The 25,310-nt window shown below is 43.0% G+C and overlaps 1 protein-coding gene and 1 long non-coding RNA gene across 5 annotated transcripts; one reads left to right on the forward strand and one right to left on the reverse strand.

Annotated features, from left to right (window-relative positions):
• Positions 1 to 795: 795 nt before the first annotated feature.
• On the forward strand, positions 796 to 6,372 carry HOXC6 (homeobox C6). 4 transcript variants are annotated; one of them, XR_010354733.1, is made up of 3 exons: positions 796 to 1,201; positions 2,814 to 3,491; positions 3,577 to 6,372. XR_010354733.1 is itself a non-coding variant. In XM_064406503.1 (3 exons), exons 1-3 carry the CDS (start codon positions 796 to 798, stop codon positions 3,202 to 3,204), a joined length of 708 nt encoding a protein of 235 aa, XP_064262573.1. In that variant the 3' UTR covers positions 3,205 to 6,372. The 4 variants fall into 4 exon arrangements, 2 of the variants coding, with proteins under 2 accessions (XP_064262573.1, XP_064262572.1); XR_010354732.1 differs by having other exon boundaries at positions 2,814 to 3,453; positions 3,540 to 6,372; XM_064406503.1 differs by having other exon boundaries at positions 2,814 to 3,033; positions 3,123 to 6,372.
• LOC135292304 (uncharacterized) lies at positions 4,098 to 19,299 on the reverse strand. The gene is made up of 4 exons (XR_010354734.1): positions 19,201 to 19,299; positions 12,939 to 13,045; positions 5,173 to 5,317; positions 4,098 to 4,303 (listed from the first exon to the last, which is right to left on the reverse strand). It is a non-coding gene; the product is annotated as an uncharacterized LOC135292304 (long non-coding RNA).
• Positions 19,300 to 25,310: the final 6,011 nt, after the last annotated feature.

Raw genomic sequence — 25,310 nt, forward strand, 5'->3', positions numbered from 1 at the left:
AATAGAGGGGAACTAGAGGAAGAAATAGAGGAATAAAAGAGGCAAAATAGAGGAATAAAGAGGCAGAATAAAGGAATCAGAGAGGCAAAACAGAGGAAGAAAAGAGGAAAAATAGGGGAATAAGAGAAGAAAAATAGAGGAATCAAGAAGAAAAACAGAGGAATAAGAGAAGGAAGTAGAGGAATCAAGGAGAAATATAGAGGAATAAACAGAGAAAAAGGGGGAAATAGAGGAGAAAGGGGGAAAATAAGAGGCAAGAAAGGGAAAAATAGAGAAAAAATAGAGGAAGCGTAGAGGAATAATAGAGGAAAAATAGAGGAGAAATTGAGGAGAAATAGAGGAAAAAATAGAGGAAATAAAGGAGAAATAGAGGAAATAAAGGAGAAATAGAGGAAATAAAGGAGAAATAGAGGAAAAATAGGAAAAATAGAGGAAATATAGGAAAAACAGAGAAAAATAGGAAAAAATAGAGAAAAATTGGGAAAAAATAGAGGAAAAATAGGGAAAAATAGAGAAAAAATTGGGAAAAATTAGGAAAAATAGAGAAAAAATAGGGGAAAAAATAGGGAAAAAATAGGGAAAAAATAGGAAAAAATAGGGAAAAAATAGGAAAAAATAGGGAAAAAATAGGAAAAAATAGAGAAAAAATAGGGAAAAAATAGAGGAAACATTCTTTAAAGAAGCAGCAGCGGAGCCCCCGGAGCGCGCGTCGCGGCCAGGCGCCCGGCCGAGCCCCGCGGCCGCAGCGCGGAGGGCGCGCCGAGCCCGCGGCGGCGGAGCGGCGGCGGAGCGGCGATGAATTCCTACTTCAGCAACGCGTCCCTGCCGTGCCACCTCGGCGGCGGCCAGGACGTGCTGCCCAACGTGGCCGCGCTCAACTCCAGCTACGACCCCGTGCGGCATTTCGGCGGCTACGGCGCGGCCGTGGCGCAGAACCGGATTTACTCGTCGCCCTTTTACTCGCCCCAGGACAACCCGGTGGTGTTCGGCTCGGGCCGCTCGCCCTACGAGTACGGCTCCAACGCCTTCTACCAGGACAAGGAGGTGCTGAGCAGCTGCCGGCAGAGCTCGGTCGGGGCGCACGGCACCCCCAACTCCATCGCGCAGGATTTCCCCAGCGAGCAGAGCCGCGGCGCGGCTCAGGAGCAGAAATCCGGCATCCAGATCTACCCCTGGATGCAGCGCATGAACTCGCACAGTGGTAAGTTTTTTTATGGCTGGCGGTGGGGAAGGGGGGGATAAATTAAATAAACTTGGAGGGTTTTATGGCCTTTCCCCTCCTCCTCGGCACCTCGGTAGGATGGGGGTTTTTATGGCGCCATAAAAACAATAATTTCGCGCAGTTTGCGGCGGGCTTTTTATTCGGGTTTGGCTTGTTAGGATCGGTTTTAATTAAAAGGTTTCGCCCGGCGGTGAAATATCGGTGATCGTAAAGCGGGATTAAATAGGGAAATAAAAATAAAGCGGCGCGGCCGGGTCTGCTCGGGGAGTTGAGCGGGGAAAATAAACGCGAGCGGGGTTTAGGGTGAGGAGTAAACTTTGTGGGGCTGGAGTTTTAGGGTTTTTGGAGGGTTTTTTTAGGGTTTTTTTTAGGGGTTTTAGGGTTTGGGGGTGACACGAGCTGGGGCCGGGGGGAAGCCGCCCCTTCCTCGCCGTCCCCGGCTCCCCCAAACCCAGGGAATCCAGGGCAAGTCTGGGCTAAAACCCCGCAAAATCAGGGCTTAACCACTCAAAACCTGGGCTTAAAGCCTCAAAAAACCTGGCCCAAACCCCGCAAAATCACTGAGATCCCACAAGATCTGGGCTAGAACCCTCAAAATCCGGGCTAAACCCTGCAAAGTCTGGGCTAAAATCCTGCGCAATCTGGGCTTAAACCCTGAAAAATCTGGGCTGAAACCCCACAAAATCTGTGCTTAAACCCTCAAAATATGGCCTAAAACCCAAAATATATGAGATAAAACCTGCAAAATCTGGGCTGAACCCCCACAAAATTTTGGCTAAACCCTGAAAAATATGGCCTAAAACCCCAAACCACCCGGCCTGAAACCTGCAAAATCGGGGCTGAACCCCTCCAAATCTGGACTAAATCCTGCAAAATCTGGGCTGAACCCCCACAAAACCCGGGTTAAACTCCGCAAAATCGAAGCTAAACCCCTCAAAATCAAAGCGAGATCCCTCAAAATCAAAGTCAAACCCCTCAAAAACAAAACTAAACCCCTCAAAATCGAAGATAGACCCCCTCAAAGCCGAAGCTAAACCCCTCAAAATCGAAGACAGACCCCCTCAAAATCAAAGCCAAACCCCTCAAAATCAAAGAGAAACCCCTCAAAATCAAAGAGAAACCCCTCAAAACCGAAGCCAAACCCCTCAAAATCAAAGCTGAGCCCCACGAAATCAAAGCTAAACCCCTCAAAATCGAAGATAAACCCCTCGAAATCAGAGCTAAACCCCTCAAAATCGAAGCTAAACCCCTCAAAATCGAAGCTAAACCCCTCAAAATCGAAGCTAAACCCCTCAAAATCAGAGCTAAACCCCTCGAAACCGAAGCTAACCCCCTGCAAAACCCGGCCTAAACCCCCTCAAAACGCATCCCCAACCCCCCAAGCCCGGCCTAACCCCTCCAAGCCCCTTCTGAGCCCCCGAAGCCGCGGTAACCCCGGGTGTAACCCCAGCCCGCACGGTGGAACCCCGCGGGGACTCGGAGCGCTTTAATTTCATTTTTTATTGGTTTTTGCCGGGCGGGGGAGGGGCAGGGCGAGCGGAGGGCGCTGCGTTCTGACGAGTTTTAGTCTGTTTTGTCTCGGCTTCTTTAGGAGTCGGCTACGGGGCCGACCGCCGGCGGGGCCGCCAGATTTATTCGCGGTACCAGACGCTGGAGCTGGAGAAGGAATTCCACTTCAACCGCTACCTGACCCGGCGGCGCCGCATCGAGATCGCCAACGCGCTGTGCCTGACCGAGCGCCAGATCAAGATCTGGTTCCAGAACCGCCGCATGAAGTGGAAAAAAGAGACAAACCTCAGCTCCACGCTGGCCGGAGCCGCGGAGGAGGAGGAGGAGGAGGAGGAGGAGGAGGAGGAGGAGGAGGAGGAGGAGGAGGAGGAGGAGGAGGAGGAGGAGGAGGAGGAGGAGGGGGAGCGGCGGCCGCCGACAGCTTGGCCAAGGAGGAGAAGCGCGATGAGACAGAGGAGGAGAAGAAGGAGTGATGGATTTTTTTTTTTTTTTCGCCCCCCTTTCCCTCCCTTCTCATCCCTTTTCTTCCCCCTTTTTGTCCTTCCTGGTATTTATCGTTGGAGAAAAAAAAAAAATAATAATTAAAAATTATGTTGAAAAAAGTGTTGGCGGGGAGGGGGAAATAGTGGGGGAAATGGAAAATAAATTAAAAATAAATGAAATAAAAGGGCGAGGCGGGGTGAGAGTGGAGGGAGGAAGAGAAGTGAAAAAGAGGGAGGAAAGTGGGGAAAATTAAAAATAAATGAAATAAAAGGGCGAGGCGGGGTGAGGGTGGGGTGAGGGAGAGAAATGAAAAAGAGGGAGAAAGTGGGGAAAATTAAAAATAAATAAAATAAAAGGGCGAGGCGGGGTGAGGGTGGGGTGAGGGAGAGAAATGAAAAAGAGGGGGAAAAGCGGAGGAGTGAAAAAGTGAAATTGAAGCGGAGGAGTGAACGTGGAGGAGCGAAAAAGGGGAATTAAAAAGTGGGAAAGTGGGAAAAAGTGAGGGGGAGAAAAAAGTTTAGGAATTAAAAAAGCGGAGGAATGAAAAAGTGGAAAAAATTAAAAAGTGAAAAAATAAAAAAAAAAAGTGGAGGAGTGAATGCGGAGGAATGAATGTGGAGAATTTAATTAATTAATGCGGAGAAATGAGTGAATGAGTGAGGAGGAATTAATTAATTAATTAATTAATTAATGCGAGAGCTCCTCAAACCCACGGATCCCCCCCAAAAATCTCCCCCCTCGCCCCCCTCATCCCGGCCGCACCCCCCGCTCCGTCCTCCCCCCACCCCAAAAATCGGGAAAATCGGGCAAAAAACTGGGCAAAAATTGGGGCAAAACCGGGCGGAATTGGGGGCGACCCCGCCCCCCGCTTGTCCCCCCCAAACCTCAGCCATTCCCGGTGGGAAAAAATCAGATTTTCCTCGCGGAAATGCCATAAAAAAAGCGCTTTTTCGGCCCGAAATCGCCTTTTTTCCTCCTCGTATTTAAGCAGCTACCTGGGCTCATCACCGCATCCACAAACTGTGACGGTTTCTGTGTGAATATTTTTCTCTGTGTTCGTGGTTCCTGTATTTATATTTATGTTTAGCGCTGTAATGTGCGAAAAAAAGGAAAAAAAATTAAAAAGCTAAAAAAAAAAAAGTGAATGGAGTTCATAGAGGTAGAGAGAGAAAAGAAAAAGAATAATAAAAATCTAAAAAAAAGAAAAAAAAAAGCGGCGAAAAATGTTCAAAAAATAAATGAAATTGAAAAATCTTGTGTTACACCCTCTCATGTATAAAGCCCCGAGTCCGGCCTGGACTTTCTGTCGAGTATTTAATGAAATAAAATCGGAATATTATTTTTGAAAGTTGCCCCAGCGGCCTCTGAGCTTCAGTGGGAACCTTGTGCTGGAAAATTCGTTTTTTATTTCGTCTTTCCTCCCCAAAAATCGCCTCCCCCCCTCCCTGGTCTCGTCTTTTCCTCCCTCCTGCGCCTCCCCCCCCCCAAAAAAATGGAAAAATGGGAAAAAAATAAAGAGGAGGAGGGAAATAAGGATGAAAAAGGGGGAAAAAAGACATTTTTTGCTTTGTCTCCTTGGGCGAGTCTCGTGTAATTGTCCGGCGGCAGCGGGAATTTCAATTTCCACGATTAAAAAAAGAAATGTGGATTTCCAAAGTTCCCCCATTCCTTATTTCCCCTCCTTTTTTTCTCTTCCTCCCCCGGGGGTGAAAAGTTCGGCTTCTCTTTTATTATTTATGATTTATTGGTGATTTATTGGTGATTTATTGGTGATGGATGTGGGCTTTATTAATTAATTAATGATTTTTGTGGGTTTGTTTTGCGCCCGGAGCTTTCCCCCACCCCTTTTCCCTCGATTTCATCCCAATAAAAACCTCTCCAGGGAATGGGGGGAGGGGGAAAATGCCATTTTTTATCTTTTTTTAGCATTTTTTAGCATTTTTTATCCGGAGCCTCACCCTCGAGGAGATCGGAAATTGTGGATTTAACAGCGGGAAGTGAAACGGGGGGCGAAATAAGGGATAAAAAGCTGATTTTTCCTCCTTTTTTGGTCGTATTTCCGAGATTTTCTGGGAATTCCGGGGGTCACGGAGTGAGAAATCCCTGGGAAAAAATAAAAATAAATAAATAAGATTTATCTTTTGAAGGAAACAGCGAGGATTTGGCGGTGAAGTGACTCAAAGCAGGGGGGGGAAAAGGCACGAAAAGAGGAAATAATGGTAAAAAAAGAGGAAATTGTTGGTTTTTAAAGGGAAATTATCGTAACAAATGGAAATAATCATTAAAAAGGGAAAATAATCGTAAAAGAAGGGGAAATGATCGTTAAAAAAGGGAAATAATCGTAAAACAAAGGAAAATAATCATAAAAAAAGGGAAATAATCCTAATAAAAGGAGCCTGAGGAGGTTTTTCTTCCCCTCCCACCCTTTGCTTCTCTCCAGGATGGAATTTATGCAAAAAAAGACAAAAAAAGACACCAAAAAAACAAAAAAAATGAGGAAAAAGCAAAAAAAAAGCGCCAGGAAGGAGCGGCAGGAGGGGTCGGAAATTCCGATTTTTCCCAGGATTTTCTCCCCCCCCCGCGCCTTTGAGGAGGAGCCGGAGGCAATAAATTGTGGGGAAAGAGAAAAGGAGAGAAAAAAAAAGATAAAAAAAACCCGAGGAAAGGCGAGAAGGGAATAAATAAATAAATTAAAATTTAAAAAAATTCAAGGAATGTAAACTTGGGAGCGGCTCAAAAATATCCCGGAATGGCCAGGGGAAAATGAGGTTTTATTTCATTTATTTTAATTTTTGGGTGGTTTTTATTCAGGGAGGAAAAGGTTGGGAAGAGGGGGTGGCAGGAAAGAGGAAAAATGGGGAAAAAGGGGAAAAAAAGGGGGAAAAGGGAGGAAAAAGGGGAGAAAAGAGAAATAAAATGGGGGGAAAGGGAAAGGAAAAGGAGGAAAAGAGAAAAAATAAAATAAGGAAAGAAAAGGTAATAAGGGAAAATAAAGAAAAAAAAAGAAAAAATTTAAAAGGGGAAAAGAGAAGAAAAAGGAAATAAAGAGAAAAAAAAGAAAAACCTTTGAAAATAAAAGAAAAAAAAAAGGAAAAGGGGGAAAATACACAACTTTAATTCAAATTATTTCGCTATTTAAAACAACCCCGCGCAGAGAAGCGCAAGAAACGCGCCCTGAAATGAAGGGCAAAAATCAAAAATAATTTTAAAAACCAAGAAATAAGTGAAAAAAGGAAGAAAGAAGGGAAAAAGGGCAGAAATAAGCGAAAAAGCAGAAATCGGCGGTGCCGCCGAGCAGCGCTAGGTGCCGCTGCCGCCTCGCCCCGCAAAAAAACCCCAAAAAATAAAAAAAGCAATAAAACCCCAAGCCTGGGGTCAGGGATTTGAGGAGCGGCCGCCGCCCCCTGCACGTGACGCCCCCAGAAAAAATAAAAATCCCAGATTTGGGACGGGAGGGGGGCGGAAAATCCCGGGAATCTGCGCCGGGAATTCCCGCGGCTCGGGAGCGCCCCGGCCCCTTCTCCGCCTTTTTATTCCCTATTTTTAATCCTTTCTTTTATTTTTTTCTATTTTCCCCCCTATTTTTAATGTTTTTAAAATATTTTTTAAAATTCCGAATAATTTATTATACTCTTTTGCTATTTAAAAATTTTTTTAAAATTATTTATTTTAGATTTTTTATCTATTTTAAAGATTTTTTTTAATCCCCCTCCGGGTGAAGGCGGAAATTTAAAGAGTCAAGAATCGGCCCGGAATTCAAGAGGTTTTGGGGAAAAATGAGAGGGGGGAAAAAAGGGGAGGAAAAGGAGATTAAAGAGGGGGGAAATGGGGTAAAAGAGGGCGGAAAGGGGAGAAAAAAGGGGAAAATGGGAAAAAGGGGGAGAGGAAAGAGAGAGGAAAAGGGGATTAAAATAGAGGGAAAAGAGAGGAAAAAAGGAGATTAAAATAGAGGGGGAAGGAGATAAAAAAGGGGGAAAAGATGATTAAAAGAAGGAAAACGGAGATTAAAAAGAGAAGAAAAAGGGGATGAAAGGGAGAAAAAAGGAGCTGGAAAAGAAGGAAGAGGAGATAAAACAGAAAGAAAAGAGATAGAAGAGGAAAAACGGAGATAAAAGGAGGGGAAAAGAGAGAAAAAGAGAAAATATTGAGATTAAAAAGGAGGAAAAACTTCCATAAAAGAGAAAAGGAGATAAAAAGGGAGGAAAATGGAGATAAAAGAGAAGAAAAAGCTAAAAAATGGAGGAAAAGAGATAAAAGGGAGGGAAAAGAGCTAAAAAAGGAGGAAATTCCCTCCCCGGGTTATTTTTGGTTAAATTGGGAATTTTTCCCCCCCTGCCCCTCCCCCTCCCCGGGCTCCTCCGCGGAGCCGCCCCCGCCCCCCCCCCGGGGCCTTTTCCATGGGAAACGCTGAAATTCGGGAATTGCGCCTTCCTCCTCCTCCTCCTCATCCTCCTCATCCTCCTCCTCCTCATCCTCCTCCTCCTCATCCTCATCCTCCTCCGGTCCTTCCCGGGCCGGCAGCGCGGGAGCAGCCGGGAATTCGGGATTTCGGGAATTCGGGGGTTCGGGGATTGAGGAATTCCCGGGATTTCAGGAATTGAGGGATGCGGAATTTCGGGGATTCGGGAATCCAGGGATTGGGGAATCCAGGGATTGGGGATTTCGGGGATTCAGAAATTCACGGATTGGAGAATTCGGGGATTCCGGGGATTCCGGGATTGGGCAATTCCCGGGATTTCGGGAATTGTGGAATTCCCGGGATTTCGGGGGATTCCCGGGATTTCGGGGATCGGGGGATTCCCGGGATTCCGGGGACTGTGGAATTCCCGGGATTTCGGGGATTGGGCAATTCCCGGGATTTCGGGATTTCGGGGGATTCCCGGGATTTCGGCGCGGGAGCGGCGGAGCCGGAGCGGCCCCGGGGCCCCGAGGAGCGCAGCGCGCCCGAGCCGCGGTAAAACCTCCGGGGCCGCCCGGGGCCAGAACCCTTATCCCCTTTTTTAACCCTTATCCCCTTTTTTACCCATTTCCCCCTTTTTTAACCCATTTCCCCCCTTTTTAACCCTTATTCTCCTTTTTTAACCCATTTCCCCCTTTTTAACCCTTATCCCCTTTTTTAACCCATTTCCCCCTTTTTTAACCCATTTCCCCCTTTTTAACCCTTATCCCCTTTTTTAACCCATTTCCCCCTTTTTTAAACCCATTTCCCCCCTTTTTAACCCTTATTCTCCTTTTTTAACCCATTTCCCCCTTTTTAACCCTTATCCCCTTTTTTAACCCATTTCCCCCTTTTTTAACCCATTTCCCCCTTTTTAACCCTTATTCCCCTTTTTAACCCATTTCCCCCTTTTTTAACCCATTTCCCCCTTTTTTAACCCATTCCCCCCCCTTTTTTCCCTTTATTTTCCCTTTTCCCACGGTTTTCCCCCGATTTCTCCGCCGTTTTTCTGCTTCTTTTTGAATTTTTGGGCATTTTTCCTCCCTTTTCCCCTCTCTCTTCCCCATTTCCCCCCTTCTCTCCCCCTCCTTTTCACCCCTTCCCCTAATTCCCTTTATTCCTCTTTTTCCCCCCCTTTATTCCTATTTTCCCCCATTTTTTCCTCTTTCTCCCCCCTTTTTTCCTCTTTCTCCCCCTTTTTCCCCATTTTCCCCATTTTTCCTCTTTCTCCCCCCTTTTTTCCTCTTTTCCCCCTTTTTTCCCATTTTCCCCCTTTATTCCTCTTCCCCCCCCTTTATTCCTCTTTTTGCCCCCTTTTCCCCTCTTTTTCCCCATTTTTCCTCTTTTTCCCCCTTTATTCCTCTTTTTTGCCTTTATTCCTCTTTTTCCCCTTTCCCTCCCTTTATTCTCCCTTTTTTCCCCACCTCCTCCCCTTTCTTAAATATTCCCCGTTTTTCCCCATTTCCCCCCAATTTCCCTCAATTTCCCCCATTTCCCCCATTTTTCTCTTTCCCTCCCCTTATTTTCCACCTTTCTTCCCCATTTTTCTCCCCCCTTCCCCCTCCACTCCCTCTTTTTCTTCAAATTTTCCCATTTTTATCCCATTTTCCTCTTTTTTTTTTCCTTTCCACCCCCTTTCCCAATCCCTTTTCTCCCCCCTTTTTCTTCCTCTTTTCCCCCCCCAAGAAAAAACCCCAAAAATCCCCGTGCTGTTTTTATTTCCACCCGGCCCAAGCCCGGGGCTAATTTTAAACGCCGAGAATTCCCTTAAAAAAAAGTCGGGGGAATTTCGCCTTTTCTCGGGCGTTCCGGTGCCGCGCTCCGAATTGGCGGGCGGCATAAAACGTCCCCGAGAAGCTCCGGGGCCGCGGGACCCGAATTTATGGCGCCGCAATTGGAGCGCGGCACGGAACGCCGAGAAAAGGCGAAATTCCCTTTTTTTTAAAGGGAATTCGGGTTAAAAATAGCCCGGGATGGGCGGGGGGAAATAAAAACAGCAACGGGGATTTTTGGGGTTTTTTTGGGGGGGGGAAAAAGGAAGAAAAAGGGGGGATTAGGGAAAAAAATCTGATTTTTTGGGGGAAAAAAAGGGGAGAAAAGGGGGGATTTGGGGGGAAAAAAATCTGATTTTTTGGGGGGGAAGTGAGGAAAAGGGGGGAATTAGGAAAAAAATCTGATTTTTTTTGGGGGGAGGAAGGAAAGAAAAGGGGGAAATTAGGGAAAAATCGATTTTTTGGGGGAGAAAAGGGAGGAGAAGAGGGGAAATAGGGAAAAATATTGATTTTTGGGTGGAAAGGAGAGGAAAAGGAGGACTTAGGGAAAAAATCTGATTTTTGGGGGGGAAATGGAGGGAAAGGGGAAAATTAGGGGGAAAATTGGATTTTTTTGGGGGGGAGAGGGAAAGTGAAGGAAAAACGTGAATGAGGGAAAAAATCGCATTTTTGAGGTTTTTTGGGGGGAAAGGAAGGAAAAAGGGGGGAAACCAGGGAAAAAAAATCGGATTTTTCCCGGTTTTTTTTTCCAGGGAAATTGGGATTCTCGCTGCTCATTGTGGGGTTTTTTTGGAGAATAATTTGGGAAATTTGGGGGTGAAGAATTCCGGGCTCCTCCTCGCCCTAAAAACCCCGGGGGAAAAAAAATTCTCACTAAAACCCGAATTTGCAACAGCTTTTTTTTTGGAAAATATCAATAAAAATCCATTTTAACCTCTCGCTGCTTACATTTATTTTTTGCTTCTTCCTTCCTTGTTCCCTTTTGGTTTTTGTAACCGCTTTAAAAAAAATCCCAATAAAAATCAATTTAAAGCTCCCGGTTTTTTTCCTTTGGCTGTTCCCGTTTTATTTAAAAACCCAAGAAAAATCGATTTCAACCTCCGGATTTATTTTTTTCACTTTGTTATTCACGCTTTATTTTTTATGACCTCTTATTTAAAAACACCAATAAAAGTCACTTTAAACCTCCTGAATTTTTATTTTTCTCACTGTATTTGCAAAGTTTTTTTAGCACTTTAAAATATTTTTTACATTTTTAATTTTTAAAGCTCTTTTAACATTTAAAAATACTTCAATTTTTTAATATTATAATGTATTTTTTACATTTAGTTACATTTTAAAATATTATTCTTAATTATTTTTCACGATTTTTTGTTATTTTTCTATTATTTCCCCATTATTTTTCGACCAGTTTTATAATTTTTCATTCATTTTTATCACCTGTAATTATTTTACATTTTTCAGAAGAACTATTGTAATTTTATTATTTTTCTATTTTTAATTATTTGGATTATCCCTGATTATTTTTAATGATGATTTTTGTTGTTATCGCTGGTTTTAATTCCAATTTTCGCGCCTCAGAACACAAAACATTGGGAAAAATCGCCTAAAAACCCAAAAATATGGGGGGAAAAGCCTAAAAATCAAAATACACAAGGAATAAACAACAACGAAACAAAAATATTGGGGGAAATCATCTGAGAAAACCAAATATTGGGGAAAAATGCCTCAAAACCCAAAATATTTGGGGGAGAAAACTCCTTAAAAAACAAAATATGAGGAAAAAAACGCCTCAGAAACCAAAATATTGGGAAAAAACTCCTCAAAAACCGAAATATGGAGAAAAAAGCAGCGGAAAAATCTCGGTATTCCTTGGAAAAAATAGGAAAAAGTTGGGGGAAAAAAAGGAAAAAGTTGGGGGAAAAAAGGAAATAAAGTGGAAAAAAAAGGAAATAAAGTGGAAAAAAGAGAAGTTTGGGAGAATCCTCAGCGCCGCCTTCACCCGGAAAGGACAAAATTGGGCTTTGGGCGCCCCAAAAATGGAATTAATGAGTGAATTTCATTTATTAGTAATTAATATTCGCTGCTGCCAGGATGGGGGAGGGGCGGACTCGGCGTTTTTGGGGAATTTTCCCCAAATTCCGCAGGGGGGGGAGGGGAAAAGCCGCGGGAATTTGGGATTTTGGGAATTTGGGATTTTGGGAATTTCTGCGCTGCGTCCTCTGCCTGGATTTGCTGCAAACGCCGAAAAGTCTCCATTAAAAGCAGCAAAAACCCGAATTTGTTGGTTTTTTATTGAAATTTGGTGCTGGGTTAAAAAAATCTGGGGTTTTCTGCCTTTGTCTGGATCGTTTTGGGGCCAAAAATTGGAATTTTGTGCTGTGGAATAAACGAGGAACTGCCCCAAAAGTCTTGGAGGTTTGGGTGAAATCTGGAGGTTTTGGGGTGTTCTGGGGGGTTGTTAATTAAAAAAAAAAAAAAGATTTGGGGAGATTTGACTCGGAGCGCCGCTGAAAAGGGGGGAAATGGTGAAAAATGGGGGGAAATGGTGAAAAATGGCTCGGAAATGGTGAAAAATGGGGGAAAATGGTGAAAAATGGCTCGGAAATGGTGAAAAATGGCTCGGAAATGGTGAAAAAATGGCGAAAATTTGGTGGAAAAAGTGGAAAAAAGGAGGGAAAATGGAGAAAAGGTAAAAAATGTTGAAAATGGTGGAATTGGTGAAAAACAAGCGGGAAAATGTGGAGAAATTGTGGGAAAAAAAGGTGGGAAAATGGCGAAAATAGGTGTGAAAAATATGGGAAAAGAGGGAAAAAAGGTGGAGAAAAGGCGAGAAAATGGTGGGAAATGATTTTTCCCACTTTTCCCTTTTTTTTTCCCCATTTATTTTTCCCCCGTTTGTTTTTCCCAGGCGGCTCCAAAGGCCCCAATAAAAACCCCATAAAATTTTATGGGATTTCCTTTGAGCCGCGGGGGAAATGAGGCGACAATTTCCGGAGCGGACAAAAGTTCCTCCTCCTCCTCCTCCTCCTCCTCCTCCTCCTCCTCCTCCTCCTCCTCCTCCTCCTCCTTTTATCTCATTTGACAAAAAATTCCTCTTTTATCCAAAAAAAAAAAAAAATAAATAAAAATCTCTTTTATCCCATTATTTCCCAAAAAACCCCAAAATTGTCCCAAAAATTCATCTTTTATCCCGTTTTCCCTCCCAAAAAAATCCCATTTTCCCCCTAAAAAATCCTCCATTACCCCATTTTCCCAAAATATCCCCTTTTATCCCATTTTCCCCCCAAAATTTTCCTTTTTGTTCCCTTTTATCCCCAAAAAATCCACTCGAAATCCCAAATGTTGCATTCTCACCCCCAAAAATCCCCTTTAACCCCCAAATTTTGCCTTTTCACCCCAATTTTGGAGATTTCCCGAGGGGGTTCTGGATCTTTTAAAGGGATTTTTGGGTTTTTTTCCCTTTTTCCCTCAATTCCACCCCAAAAATCAGGAAAACCAGGAGCTCACTTACCTCAGCAGCAGCAGAAACTTCTTAAAAATCGGCCCCAAAACTTCTTTTTTTCTCCCATTTTTCCTTCACATATTTATAAATCCAGCGCGATTTTTGCCTTCAAAACCCTCCCAAAAAAACCCCAAAAAATTAAAAAAAAAAAAAATTGAATAAACAGCGATTTTTTTCCTTCAACACCCTCCAAAACAATTTTAAAATTTGAAAATATTGCGATTTTTTACCTTCAAAACCTTAAAAAACCCTCTATTTTAAAAAATCAGAATAAATGGCAATTTTTGGTTTCAAAAGCTTAAAAAAAACCCTAAAAAAAATTTAAAGAAATCAGAATACACCGCGATTTTTGTCTTCAAAACCTTAAAAAAAAACCTAAAAAAATTTTAAAAAATCAGAATACACCGCGATTTTTCCCCTCAAAACCTTAAAAAAAAAACTAAAAAAAAAAATCAGAATACACCGCGATTTTTGTCTTCAAAACCTTAAAAAAAACCCTAAAAAAAAGTAAAAAATCTGAATACAGGGCGATTTCCCCCAAACCCCCCAAACAAACGCAATTCCCCACCCGGCCCCGCCGCGCCGCCTCCCCCGGGGCGATTTTGGGGCCCTTTGGGGCTTTTTTGGGGCCGTTTCTTTGCGCGCCGCGGGCGCTGAGCGGCCCCGGGCGAGCGCGGGGGGCGGGGGTTAAACCCGGCCCGAGGGGGTTAAACCCGGCCCGAGGGGGTTAAACCCGGCCCGGGCTGAATTAAACCCGGCCCGGGCTGAGTTAAACCCGGCCCGAGGGGGTTAAACCCGGCCCGAGGGGGTTAAACCCGGCCCGGGCTGAGTTAAACCCGGCCCGAGGGAGTTAAACCCGGCCCGAGGGAGTTAAACCCGGCCCGAGGGGGTTAAACCCGGCCCGAGGGAGTTAAACCCGGCCCGGGCAGAGTTAAACCCGGCCCGAGGGGGTTAAACCCGGCCCGGGCAGAGTTAAACCCGGCCTGAGTGAAACCCGGCCCGGCCCTGGTGAGTTTGCCCTTTTTTCACTTTTTTTCCCCCTTTTTTCCTTCTTTTTTCCCCTTTTTTCCCCTTTTCTTCCCCCCTTTTTTCCCTTTTTCCTTTTTTCCCCCTTTTTTCCCCTTTTCCCCCAACTTTTCTTTCCGTTTTCCCCCCTTTTTTCCCATTTTCCCAGCTTTTTTTCCCCATTTTCCCACTTTTGTTCCATCTTTTCCCCCAACTTTTCCAGATTTTTCCCTTTTTTTTCCCCATTTTCCCACTTTTGTTCCATCTTTTCCCCTTTATTCCCAATTTTCCCCAACTTTTCCAGACTTTTCCCCCTTTTTTCCCATTTTTCCCCTTTTCTCCCATCTTTCCCCCCTTTATTTCCATTTCCCAGATTTTTCCCTTTTCCCCCATTTTATTTCCATTTTTCCTCATTTCATTCCCTTTTCCCATCCCCCCCCCCCCCATTTCCCAGCCCTTTCCCTTTTCCCCATTTCAATTTTTCTACTTTTCTCCCCATTTTTCCCCTTTTTTTCCCCATTTCTCCTTTTCCCCCCACTTTCCTCCCAACTTTTTCCCCTTTTTCCCCCTTTTATTCCGTTTTTCCCCCATTTTCCCCCATTTTTTCCTTTCCCCCCACTTTCCTCCCAGCTTTTTTCCATTTCCCAATTATCTTTTTTTTTTTTCCCATTTCCCCAATTTTTCCTCCTTTTGAAATTTTTCCCATTTTCCCCCAGATTTTTTATCCCATCTCCCCCTCTCTCCTCCCTCTTTTTTTTTTTCCATTTTTCCCAATTTTTTCAACTTTTCCCTCTTTTTTTCCCCCAAATTTTAAAGGGGTTTGGGGGGAGGGAGTGAGGAAAAAAAAGGAGAAAAATTTGGGGAAAATGGGGAAAACACGGAGAAAACGATGAAAAAATGGGGGAAAATGGTAAAATGTAAAAAAAAAAAAGGGGGAAATGGGGGAAAGGAAGGGAAAAAATGGGGAAAAAATGGAAAAAAGGGAATTGGGGGGAGCTTGGGGGGTCCCGGATTTGGGGGCTGCTGACGTCACACCCCCCCAAAAGGGCAGGGGCCGGGGGTCCCCATTTTTGGGGGTCCCTGGATTTTGGGGGGATTTGTAATTTTGGGGGGCTTTTGATAATTTTGGGGGGTCCCGGGATTTTTGGGGGGGGTCCCGGGGGTACTTTTTGGGTGGGGGGGGGTCTCAGTTTTGGGGGGGCTCTGTGAGTTTTGGGGGGCTCTGAGGTTTTCTGGGGGTTCCCCGGGCGATTTTGGGGTTCCTGGGGGATTTTCGGGGTCCCTGGGTGGAATTTTGGGGGTCCCTGTGTGATTTTGGGGGTCCCTGGGTGGTTTTGGGGGGTCCCTGTGTGATTTTGGGGGGTCCCTGGGTGGAATTTTGGGGGTCCCTGGGTGGTTTTGGGGGTCCCTGTGTGGTTTTGGGGGGGTCTTTGAGGTTTTTTTTTGGGGGGGTCTGTGACTCCTGGGGGGTCTGTGTGATTTTGGGGTCTCTCTCTGGTTTTTGGGGGGGTCCCTGTGTGATTTTGGGGTCCCTGGATGGTTTTGGGGGGGGCTCTGTGTGTTTTGGGGGGGTCTTTGGGGTTTTTTTTGGGGGCGGTCCTGTGACTCCTGAGGGGATCCCTGTGGGGTTTTGGGGTTCCGGGGGCGATTTTTGGGGTCTCTCTGTGGTTTTTGGGGGGGTCCCTGGGTGGTTTTGGGGTCCCCGTGTGAGTTTGGGGTCTCGGGGTGGTTTTGGGGTCTCTCTGTGGTTTTTTTGGGGGTCCCTGGGGGATTTGGGGGTCTCTGGGTGGTTTTGGGGTTTCTCTGTGATTTTGGGGGTCCCTGGGGGGATTTTGGGGTCTCTGGGTGATTTTTGGGGGGTCCCTGGGGGATTTTTTCTGGGGGTCTCTGGATGGTTTTGGGGTCCTTGGGTGGTTTTGGGGTCTTTGAGGGGTGATTTTGGGGTCCCTGTGGTTTTCCTGGGGGTCCCCGGGTGGTTTTGGGGTCGGTTTTGGGGGTCTCTGGTGATTTTGGGGTCTCTGGTTTTGGGGTCCCTGCGTCTTTTGGGGTTTTACAGGGATAAAAATGCGGGAAAATGTGGAATTTTTTTTAGGCATAAATGTGGATTTTTTATGGATTTCTGGCTGGGTAAATATTGATAAATATAGATTTGGGGTTTTTTAGGGATAAATGTGGATTTTATAGGGATAAATACGGGTAAATATGGATTTTATAGGGATAAATATGAATTTTATAGGGATAAATTATGAATTTATAGGGATAAATATGGATTTTTATAGGGGTAAATATTGATAAACTGTGGGTAAATATGACTAAATGTGGATTTTTATAGGGATAAATATTGATAAATAAGGATATTTATTGGTTTTTTATATGGATTAATATGGATAAATCGGAATATTTATGGATTTTTACATTGAAAACCATAACCTTCCCAAAAAAACCAACCAAAACCAACCCATAAAACCCCCCAAAAACAAAAAAAAAAACAACATAAAATCCCAAAACCCCCATAAAACCCCATTGAAACCCCCAAAACCCGATAAAACCCCTCAATTTTTTTTTTCCCCATTATGAAAAGGGATTTTTATTTAAAGGATTTTTTAAATGGGTTAAAGATGGGATAAAAATGGGATCCTCTTTGGGAGAGGGGGAAAAATAAAAATAAAAAATAAAAAGAAAGAGTAAAAACAAAAATAAAATAAAAATAAAAATAAAACCAGAAATAGAAATAGAAATAGAAATAGAAATAGAAATAGAAATAGAAATAGAAATAGAAATAAAATTAATCTATAAATAAGTGTAAATAAACGTGAATATAAATAAAAGCTAAATTAGCATTAAAAGCTTCTCCTCGCCCTAAATCTTGGCTTTCCCCACCCTAAGGAGGCGTCATTAGTCCCACAATTATTACCCGCTAATTAATTAATATCGCAGCCAGGATTAATTACCGGGGGGGGGGGGCGGGGAGGAACCAAAATCCCGGGGGGGGAGGGGAAAAAAGGTCTTGAAAGGGATTTTTAAGGGGTTTTAAAGGGATTTTAAAGGGATTTTTAGGGGTTTTGGAGGATTTTAAAGTGTTTTAAAAGAATTATTCATGGATTTTTTAAAGGGTTTCTTAAGAGGTTTTAAACGGGATTTTTAAAGGTTTTTTAAAGGATTTTTAAAAGATTTTAAAGGATTTTTTAAAGGTTTTTTTTTTTGGGGTGGTGAAGGTTTTTAAAGGGGGTTTTAAGGGATTTTTAAAGGATTTTTAAAGGGTTTTTTAAATGGTTTTAAAGGATTTTTAAAGGGGTTTTGAAAGGATTTTTAAGGGGTTTGGGGGGGCTGAAGGTTTTTTAAGGGGTTTTTTAGGGTTTTTAAAAGGTTTTCTTGGGGGGTTTGAGGTTTTTTACAGGGAGTTTGAAGAGGTTTTTAAAGGGATTTTTTTTAGGGTTTTTAAAGGGGATTTTAAAGGTTTTTAAGGGGATTTTTTTAAAGGTTTTTAACGATTTTTTAAAGGGTTTTGGGGTGCTGGCTTAGGGTTTTTAAAAGGGGGTTTTAAGGGGTTTTGAAAGGGTTTTAAAAGGGTTTTTGGGGGGGGTTTAAAGGTTTTGAAGGGTTTTTAAAAAGTGTGTAAAGGGGATTTTTAAAGAGGGTTTTAAGGGTTTTTTAGGGGGTTTTTAATGGGGTTTTAAGGGGGATTTGGGGATTTTAAAGGGTTTTTTAAGGCTTTTAGGGCTGATCGCGGGGCCATCGATCCCAAATCCCGGCGGATCCCGGGGGGGGGGAGCTCGGGAAGGTGAAAAAATCAGAAAAAATCTGAATTTCCCGCCTGGTTTTGGGGTTTTTGTGCTTCCAAACGAGCGCTGCAAGCCGGGATTGGCCTCAAAACTCCCAGAAAAATGAGATTTTTCCCCCATTTTCCCCCATTTTGGGGCCAGGTCGAGAGAGGGTTCCGCACCCCCCCGCCAAAATTCCCCTAAAAATTCAATTTTAAGCAAAAAAAAAACCCCTTGAATTTTCACCTCTTGACCCTACAGAGAATTTCACCTTTTTTTCCCACCCCAAATCTTTCCAAATTTGGGATTTTTACACCCAGGATTGGACCCGACACCGCTGGTGTGGGAAAAGATGTTAATTATTATTTATTAATGATTAATTTAAATTATTAATGATTCATTGGAATTATTAATCACCCCCGGAGGTTGAAATCTCATTCCAGGAGTTTGGTTTTTTTTTTCCCAGCCCTTCAAGGGTTAAAACATCCCCGGGTCCCTTCAAAGGCTGGCGGGTTGTTCTGTTCCCAAAATTGGCTTTTTTTGCCCCAAATAAAGCAAATGTTTTCTTTCCGCCTTAACCCCGGGGTCGCCTTTGTGTGGAGATTCAAGGAGAAATCCCTGGATTTGGGGGAAAAAAATGGGATTTTAAATCATTCCCGAGCGCCGCCCCAAAAAAAAACCCCAAAACCCAAAGGGATTTTAAAAAAGCTTAAAAAAAATGAAGTTTAAAGCTTAAAAATGCGGTTTAAAGAGAAAATAAATGGTTTAAAAGCTAAAAATATGGGTTTAAAGGTAAAAAAATTGATTTATAGGGGAAAAAATCCGCCCTAAGGGCGAGGGAGTTGGTGAAAAACCCCAATAAATAAAAAAAACCCCAATAAATAAAATCCCAATCAATAAATAAACCCCAATCAATAAAACCCCAATAAATAAAGAAAATCCCAATAAAGAGATAAAATCCCAATAAATACAACCCCAAAGTGGTTTGATTAGAAAGGGAGATTTTCCCCCAAAAAAGAAGGCGGGGATGGAGGAAAAATAGGGGAAAAAAGGGGAAAATGGGGAAAACCCGAGGAAAAGAAGCAAAAATAAGGACAGAAAAGTAAATAATAGGGGAAAAATAAAGAAAAAAAAGGGAAAATAGGGGGAAAAAAGGAAAATAAATAGGGGGGAAATAGAGAAAAAGGGGAGAAAAAGGAAATAAATAAGAGAAAAAAGCAAAATAAAGAGGGGAAGAAAATAAGATTTTCTTTAAAAGACAGGGGAAGGGGGGAGGGGAAGAAAAAGCAGAGAAAGAATCCTATGGAGGAAAAAACCCCTGAAAAAAATCAATAATTAAAACCCCGCGCCCCTCCCCGCCCCGAGTTTGACCTTTCCACCGAACCAAAAAAAAACCGCGCTGAAAAATCAATTTATTCCCATTTCCCCCTAAAAAAAAACCCCAAAAAAACCCCAAAAAATCAAAATAAACTCAATAAAAGGCGAAAAATCAGAATTCATGTTACCTCGAGGTTCTTTTGGGTGTTTTTCCTGGTTTTTGGCGGTTCGGAGGCGCTGGGAGGGGATTTCCATGCGCGGCCCATCAATAACCCCTTGGCAGTGACCGCGGGGTGAAGCGCGGGTCAGGCCGGCGCCGGAACGCGGCCGGGGCGCGGCCGGGAGGGAGGCGGCGAGCGGCGGCCGCCAGAAAGGCCGGCTGGGGGGTGGTTTGGGGGGGAGCAGGGATTTTGAGCCATTTTGGGGGGATTTTTGAGCGATTTTTAGCGATTTTTTGGTGATTTTTAAGCGATTTTTTGGTGATTTTTAGCGATTTTTTTGTGATTTTTAGGGATTTTTTGGCGATTTTTTTAGCGATTTTTGGGTGATTTTTTAGCGAATTTTTGGTGATTTTTAGCGATTTTTTTGTGATTTTTAGCGATTTTTTGGTGATTTTTTAAGCGATTTTTTGGTGATTTTTTAGCGACTTTTTTGTTATTTTTAGCGATTTTTTGTGATTTTTTAGCGAGTTTTTGGTGAGTTTGAGCGATTTTTTGGTGATTTTTGAGCGATTTTTTGGTGATTTTTGAGCTATTTTTTGGTGATTTTTAGCGATTTTTTGTGATTTTTTAGCGATTTTTGGGTGATTTTTAGCGATTTTTTTGGTGATTTTTTAGCGATTTTTTGGTGATTTTTTAGCGATTTTTTGGTGATTTTTGAGCGATTTTTTGGTGATTTTTAGCGATTTTTTTGTGATTTTTAGCGATTTTTTTAAGCGATTTTTTGGTGATTTTTAGCGATTTTTGTGATTTTTAGCGATTTTTGGTGATTTTTTTAGCGATTTTTTGGTGATTTTTAGCGATTTTTGGTGATTTTTTTGCGATTTTTTTTGTGATTTTTTTAGCGATTTTTTGTGATTTTTGGGGGATTTTTGGGTGATTTTTACTGGGTTTTTAGTGGTGTTTTAGGGATTTTTAAAGGGATTTTTAGGGATTTTTAAGAGGTTGGTTTGGTGGGGTTTGGTGGGGTTTTAGTGGTTTTTTAGCATTTTTTGGTGATTTTGGGGTGATTTTACTGGGTTTTTAGTGGTGTTTTAAGGATTTTTAAAAAGGGATTTTTCGTGATTTTTTAGCGGATTTTTGGTGGGATATGGAGGAGTTTCAGCGGGTTTTTAGCATTTTTAGTGATTTTTTTAAGCGATTTTTTTGTGATTTTTGGTGATTTTTGGGGTGATTTTTACTGGGTTTTTAGTGGTGTTTTAGGGATTTTTAAAGGGATTTTTAGGGATTTTTAAGAGCTTTGTTGGTGGGGGTTTTAGCGATTTTTTGTTATTTTTAGGAGATTTTTACTGTTTCGGGGTTTTTTTTGGTGGTGCTTTAGGGATTTTTAAAGTTATTTTCAGTGATTTGTTAAGTGGGGTTTTGGTGGGGTTTTAGGTGATTTTAGGCTGCTTTAGGGATTTTTTTAAAGGGATTTTTTATGATTTTAGTGGGGGTTTTGCTGGGGTTTAGGTGTTTTTTTTAAGCGGTTTTTCAGTTATTTTTAGGTGATTTTACTGATTTCTTTAGTGGTGTTTTAAGGGTTTTTTAAAAGTGATTTTACTGGGTTTTTGGTGAATTTTTTAGTGGTTATTTGGTTATTTTTAGATTTTTACCGGTTTCCTTGATGGTGTTTTAGGAATTTTTAAAAGTGAATTTTAGCGGTTTTTTTAAGCATTTTTTGGGCAGGTTTTTGGTGGTTTCGGTTATTTTTAGGTGATTTTTTTTGCATTTTCAGTGTTTTCTTTAGTGGTGCTTTAGTGGCTTTTTTGTGATTTTTTTTTGCGGTTTCTGAGTGGTGATTTAGGGATTTTTAGCGGCTTGTTTTGTTATTTTGGGGTGATTATTGCTGCTTTTCTTTAGTGGCGCTTTAGGGCGGTTTTTAGTGGTTTTTAGTGGGTTTCTGGGGTTTTAAAAGTGATTTTTAGTGGGTTTTTACTGTCATTTTGGTTATTTTTAGGTGATTTTTACTGTTTTCTTTAGTGATTTTTAGTGGATTTTTGGGGGATTTTCAGGGATTTTTTGGGGGGACTTTTGGTTATTTTTAGGCAGTTATAGAGACTTTTAAAGTGATTTTTAGGGGGTTCTTAGTGTTTTTTAAAGGGATTTTAGGGGGTTCTAGTGGTGTTTAAGGGGGTTTTGGTGGATTTTCAGTGATTTTTAGCGTTATTTTAGTGATTTTCAGTCGGTTTTCAGATTTTTCCCGATTTATTCTTTTCAGGCGGCATCGCTCCAACAAAAAGCAGAAAAAAAGGGAAATATTGATAATTTTGGGCGGTTTTGAAGGGCCAGGTTGGGTTAAAATCGGGATTTTGGGCGATTTATTTCCCTGACAGGGGGGAAAAATCAATTAAAAATTTGCATTTTTGGTTCGGAATTAATTAGAGCGGCTCTTTCATCAGGATGGGGAAAAGGGGGCGAAAAAAGGGGGAAAAAAGACAAAAATGGGAAAAAATTTAATAGAAAGGGGAGAAAGGACAAAAAAAGGGAAGATTGATTTAAAAGGGGGAATGGATAAAAAAGGGGGGAATGACAAAAAAAGGGGGGAAGGGACAAAAAAAGGACAAAAATTGGGGGAAAAAGATCAAAAAATGGAGAAAATGCAAAAAATGGGAGGAAGGAGACAAAAATTGGGGGGAAAAGGATGAAAAAGGGGAGGAAAACACCAAAAAAATTGTGGAAGATACCAAAAAAAGAAAAAAGGAAAAATGGTAAAGGGACAAAAAAGAGGAAAAAAGGCCAAAAAATGGGAATAAAGGACAAAAATTGGGGGAAAAGGACCCAAAAAAAGGGCAGAAATCTGGGCAAAAAAGGCCTAAAAATGGACAAAATAAAAATGATTTACTGACTCCTCACTGCCTGCGGCGGGAGACCCCGAGGGGCTCAAAAAATACCTGGAAAATTCAATTTATTCTCGATTTTTGGGGGGATATCGCTGGAAATCGAGGGGGTCCAAGGGCGCATCCCCAGCTGGAATTTTTTGGCCGCAATTCCCGGGAAATCGGAGCCTCCTGGGGGGTTGGAAGTTGATTTTTTTTGGAGGTTTTTTGGTTTTTTTTTCCCCCGGGTTACGGCGCGGTCAGTATGGAAATGAACCCGCTCAGACAAAGCCGCGGCTCTGGAAAAAAAATCGCTTTTGTCCTCAAAAAATCCCCTCGCGACCCCCCCTCCGCGCCCCCTCCGAGCAAATCCCCGTTTTGGGGAGAATTCCAATTTTTTCCTGATTTTTTGGGGGTTTTTTTTCAGCCCCTGGGGGGTGGGGAAAGGGGGGGGGAGGGGGGATTTGGGGACAAAAAAGGCGAATTTGGGGTCGGTTTTGCTTCTTGGGGGGAGTTGGGGAGGGGGAAAGGGGGACAATTAAAAAAAGGGGGAAAAATAAGAAAAAGCGGGAGGAAAATGGAAAAAAAATTAAAAAATGGGGGAAATGGGAAAAATTGGGGAAAAAATGAGAGAAATCAAATAAATAAAACCCCAAACGCCCCGGCTGGAAATCCCCAGGAAAAATAGGATTGAAAAGGGATAAAAAATCGGGAAAACTGAATTTTTGGGGGATTTTTCTCTTTTTTTTGGGATTCTCCAAGGCACCCACCAGGGTGGGGGAAGGGGAGCTCCAAAATGGGATTTTGGGTGGAATTTTGGGTTTTAAAATGGAGTTTCCCCCCCAAAAAACCAATTTTGTCCCAATTTGTGCCTTCACGCCTCGAGTTTTTGAATCATTTGAGTCCTCCCGGGCTCGTTTGGGGTTTTATTCCCTTTTTTAATGAATTATTGTTATTTAATTAATTTTTAACCGTGCAGAGGATAGAAAAAAAAAAGTTGAATTTCTCCTTGAGCGAGCAACCTGTGGATATTTATTTGTGGATATTTATTTGTGGATATTTATTTATTTATTTCTGGGTGTTTATTTATGGATATTTGTTTGTGGGATTATTTATTTATGGGGTTCGTGGGATTTATTGGGATGGAAAAATTCCCTTTATCCAGCCTTGGGATGGAGCCGGAGCCATAAAAAAATGGATTTATTGGGGTGAAAATCCGGGTTTTTGGGGGTGGGGTGAGTTCTGTGCATTTTTCAATCTCGGATTTATTTTTCCCCCACCCCTTGGCCCCAAAATCTCCCGGATTTTCCCCAGTTCGTGCCTGGAAATTCAGGATTTGTGGTTTGGTGGGGACCTGCCGGGAATTGGAGATGCTTGGGGAGAATCCCCACAAAAAAACCCAAAAAATCCAAATCCAGGGGGGAAACCCCAAATTTAGGGGAAAAAAACCCCAAATTTGAGGGGGAAAAGCCCCAAATTTATGGGAAAGAACCCCAAATACGGGGGGAGGGGAAACCCCAAATCCAGGAGGGAAAAATCCCAAATTGAGAGGAAAAACCCCAAATTGAGAGGAAAAACCCCAAATTGAGAGGAAAAACCCCAAATTGAGAGGGAAAACCCCAAATCTAGAGGGCAAAAAGTCCCAAATTTAGGGAAAAACCCCAAACCCCGGGGGGGGGGAAATTCCCAAATTTAGGGGGAAAAAAGCCCCAAATTTTGAAGAAAAAAAACCCCAAATTCAAGGGATAAAAAATCCCAAATCCAGAGAAAAAGCCCCAAATCCAGGGAGGCTCCCATCGCCCTTTTTTAATTGCGGCCGTCCCTAATTAATCCCTGCCCGCTGACGTCATCGAGGCGCTTGGATCCCACCTCGTTAATGACAATTAAAAATTAAAAATAAACGTCGGGCGAGGCGCGGCGTAGTGAGGAATGAAAGAAGGGAAACCCAATAAAATTTTATTTTTGTTTGAATTATTGCTTTCTTTTATGAGGTAAAAAAAAAAGCGGGGAAGCCCCAATAAAATCCCATTTTAATTTAATTTCCCTCTCCTTTAAATCCCCAAACAGGGGGGAAAAAATCCGAATAAAATCCCATTTTAATTTAAATTTTTTTCCCCTTTAAATCCCCGGAATGGAGGGGGGAAATCCAAATAAAATCCCATTTTAATTTTAATTTTTTTTTTAAATAAAAAAAAAAGCAACGCGAGCCGGGAGAGCACAAAAGAGCTCCCGTGAGTGATTTATGGCTTTTTACAACCCCATAAAAAGCTGGAACAAGCAGCCCCAAAGCCTCCGCCACCGCTGGCACATTTAGGGCTAATAAATAAAACATAAACAGTTAACTTTATGTGTCACTTTTATTGTTAGCGGGTAAAATATGGCCGGGAAAGGGCTTTTTTCTGGGATAATTGTTCACCCCGAGGCCTCGGGGGGATGGAAAACCCTAAAAAAAACCTTAAAAAAATCCCCAAAAAATTCCCAAAAATCGCTGGGGTCCCGGGGGGGTTGGGGCTCCCAGCGGGAGCCGCGGAAATCCCCGAAAATTCGGATTTTTGGGGGGTGTTTAGGGGGGGTTTGGGGGTTTTGGGGTCAGAGGGGTTGGGGAGGGAAGGGGGGGATTTTTCTGTGTCCTAAAAGCGCCTCAAAAGGGCCAAAAATGCCCCAAAGTGCCCCAAAATACCCCAAAATTCACAAAACCCACACCAAAAGCCCCCAAACCATCCCAAAAGCACCGCAAAGGCCCCAAAATGGCACCAAGTTCCCCAAATCCCCCAAAAGTCAGCCTGGAGTGTCCCAAACCACCCCAAAATCCCCCAAAGTGTCCTAAACCACCCCAAAATATCCCAGAGAACCCAAACAACCCAAAACCCAAACAAACGGCCCCGAGACACCCAACCCCCCTCCAAACCATCCAAAACTCACCCCAATCCACCCCAAGCAGCCCCAAGTCCACCCCAAGCTGCCCCGAGCCACCCCAACCAGCCCAAAGCACCCCAAAATATCCACAGCACGCCCTAAACCACCCCAAACCCACCCTAAATCACCCCAAACCCACCCTAAATCACCCCAAACCCACCCTAAACCCACATAAATCACCCCAAAACACCCAAGGCCACCCCAAACCTCTCCAACCCATCCCAAACCCACCCCAAACCATCCCAACCCATCCCAACCCATCCCAACCCATCCCAAACCATCCCAACCCATCCCAACCCACCCCAAACCATCCCAACCCATCCCAACCCATCCCAAACCCATCCCAACCCATCCCAAACCACCCCA

This window comes from Passer domesticus, unplaced genomic scaffold (genome assembly GCF_036417665.1).
Source record: "Passer domesticus isolate bPasDom1 unplaced genomic scaffold, bPasDom1.hap1 HAP1_SCAFFOLD_277, whole genome shotgun sequence".
Lineage (NCBI taxonomy): Eukaryota > Metazoa > Chordata > Aves > Passeriformes > Passeridae > Passer > Passer domesticus.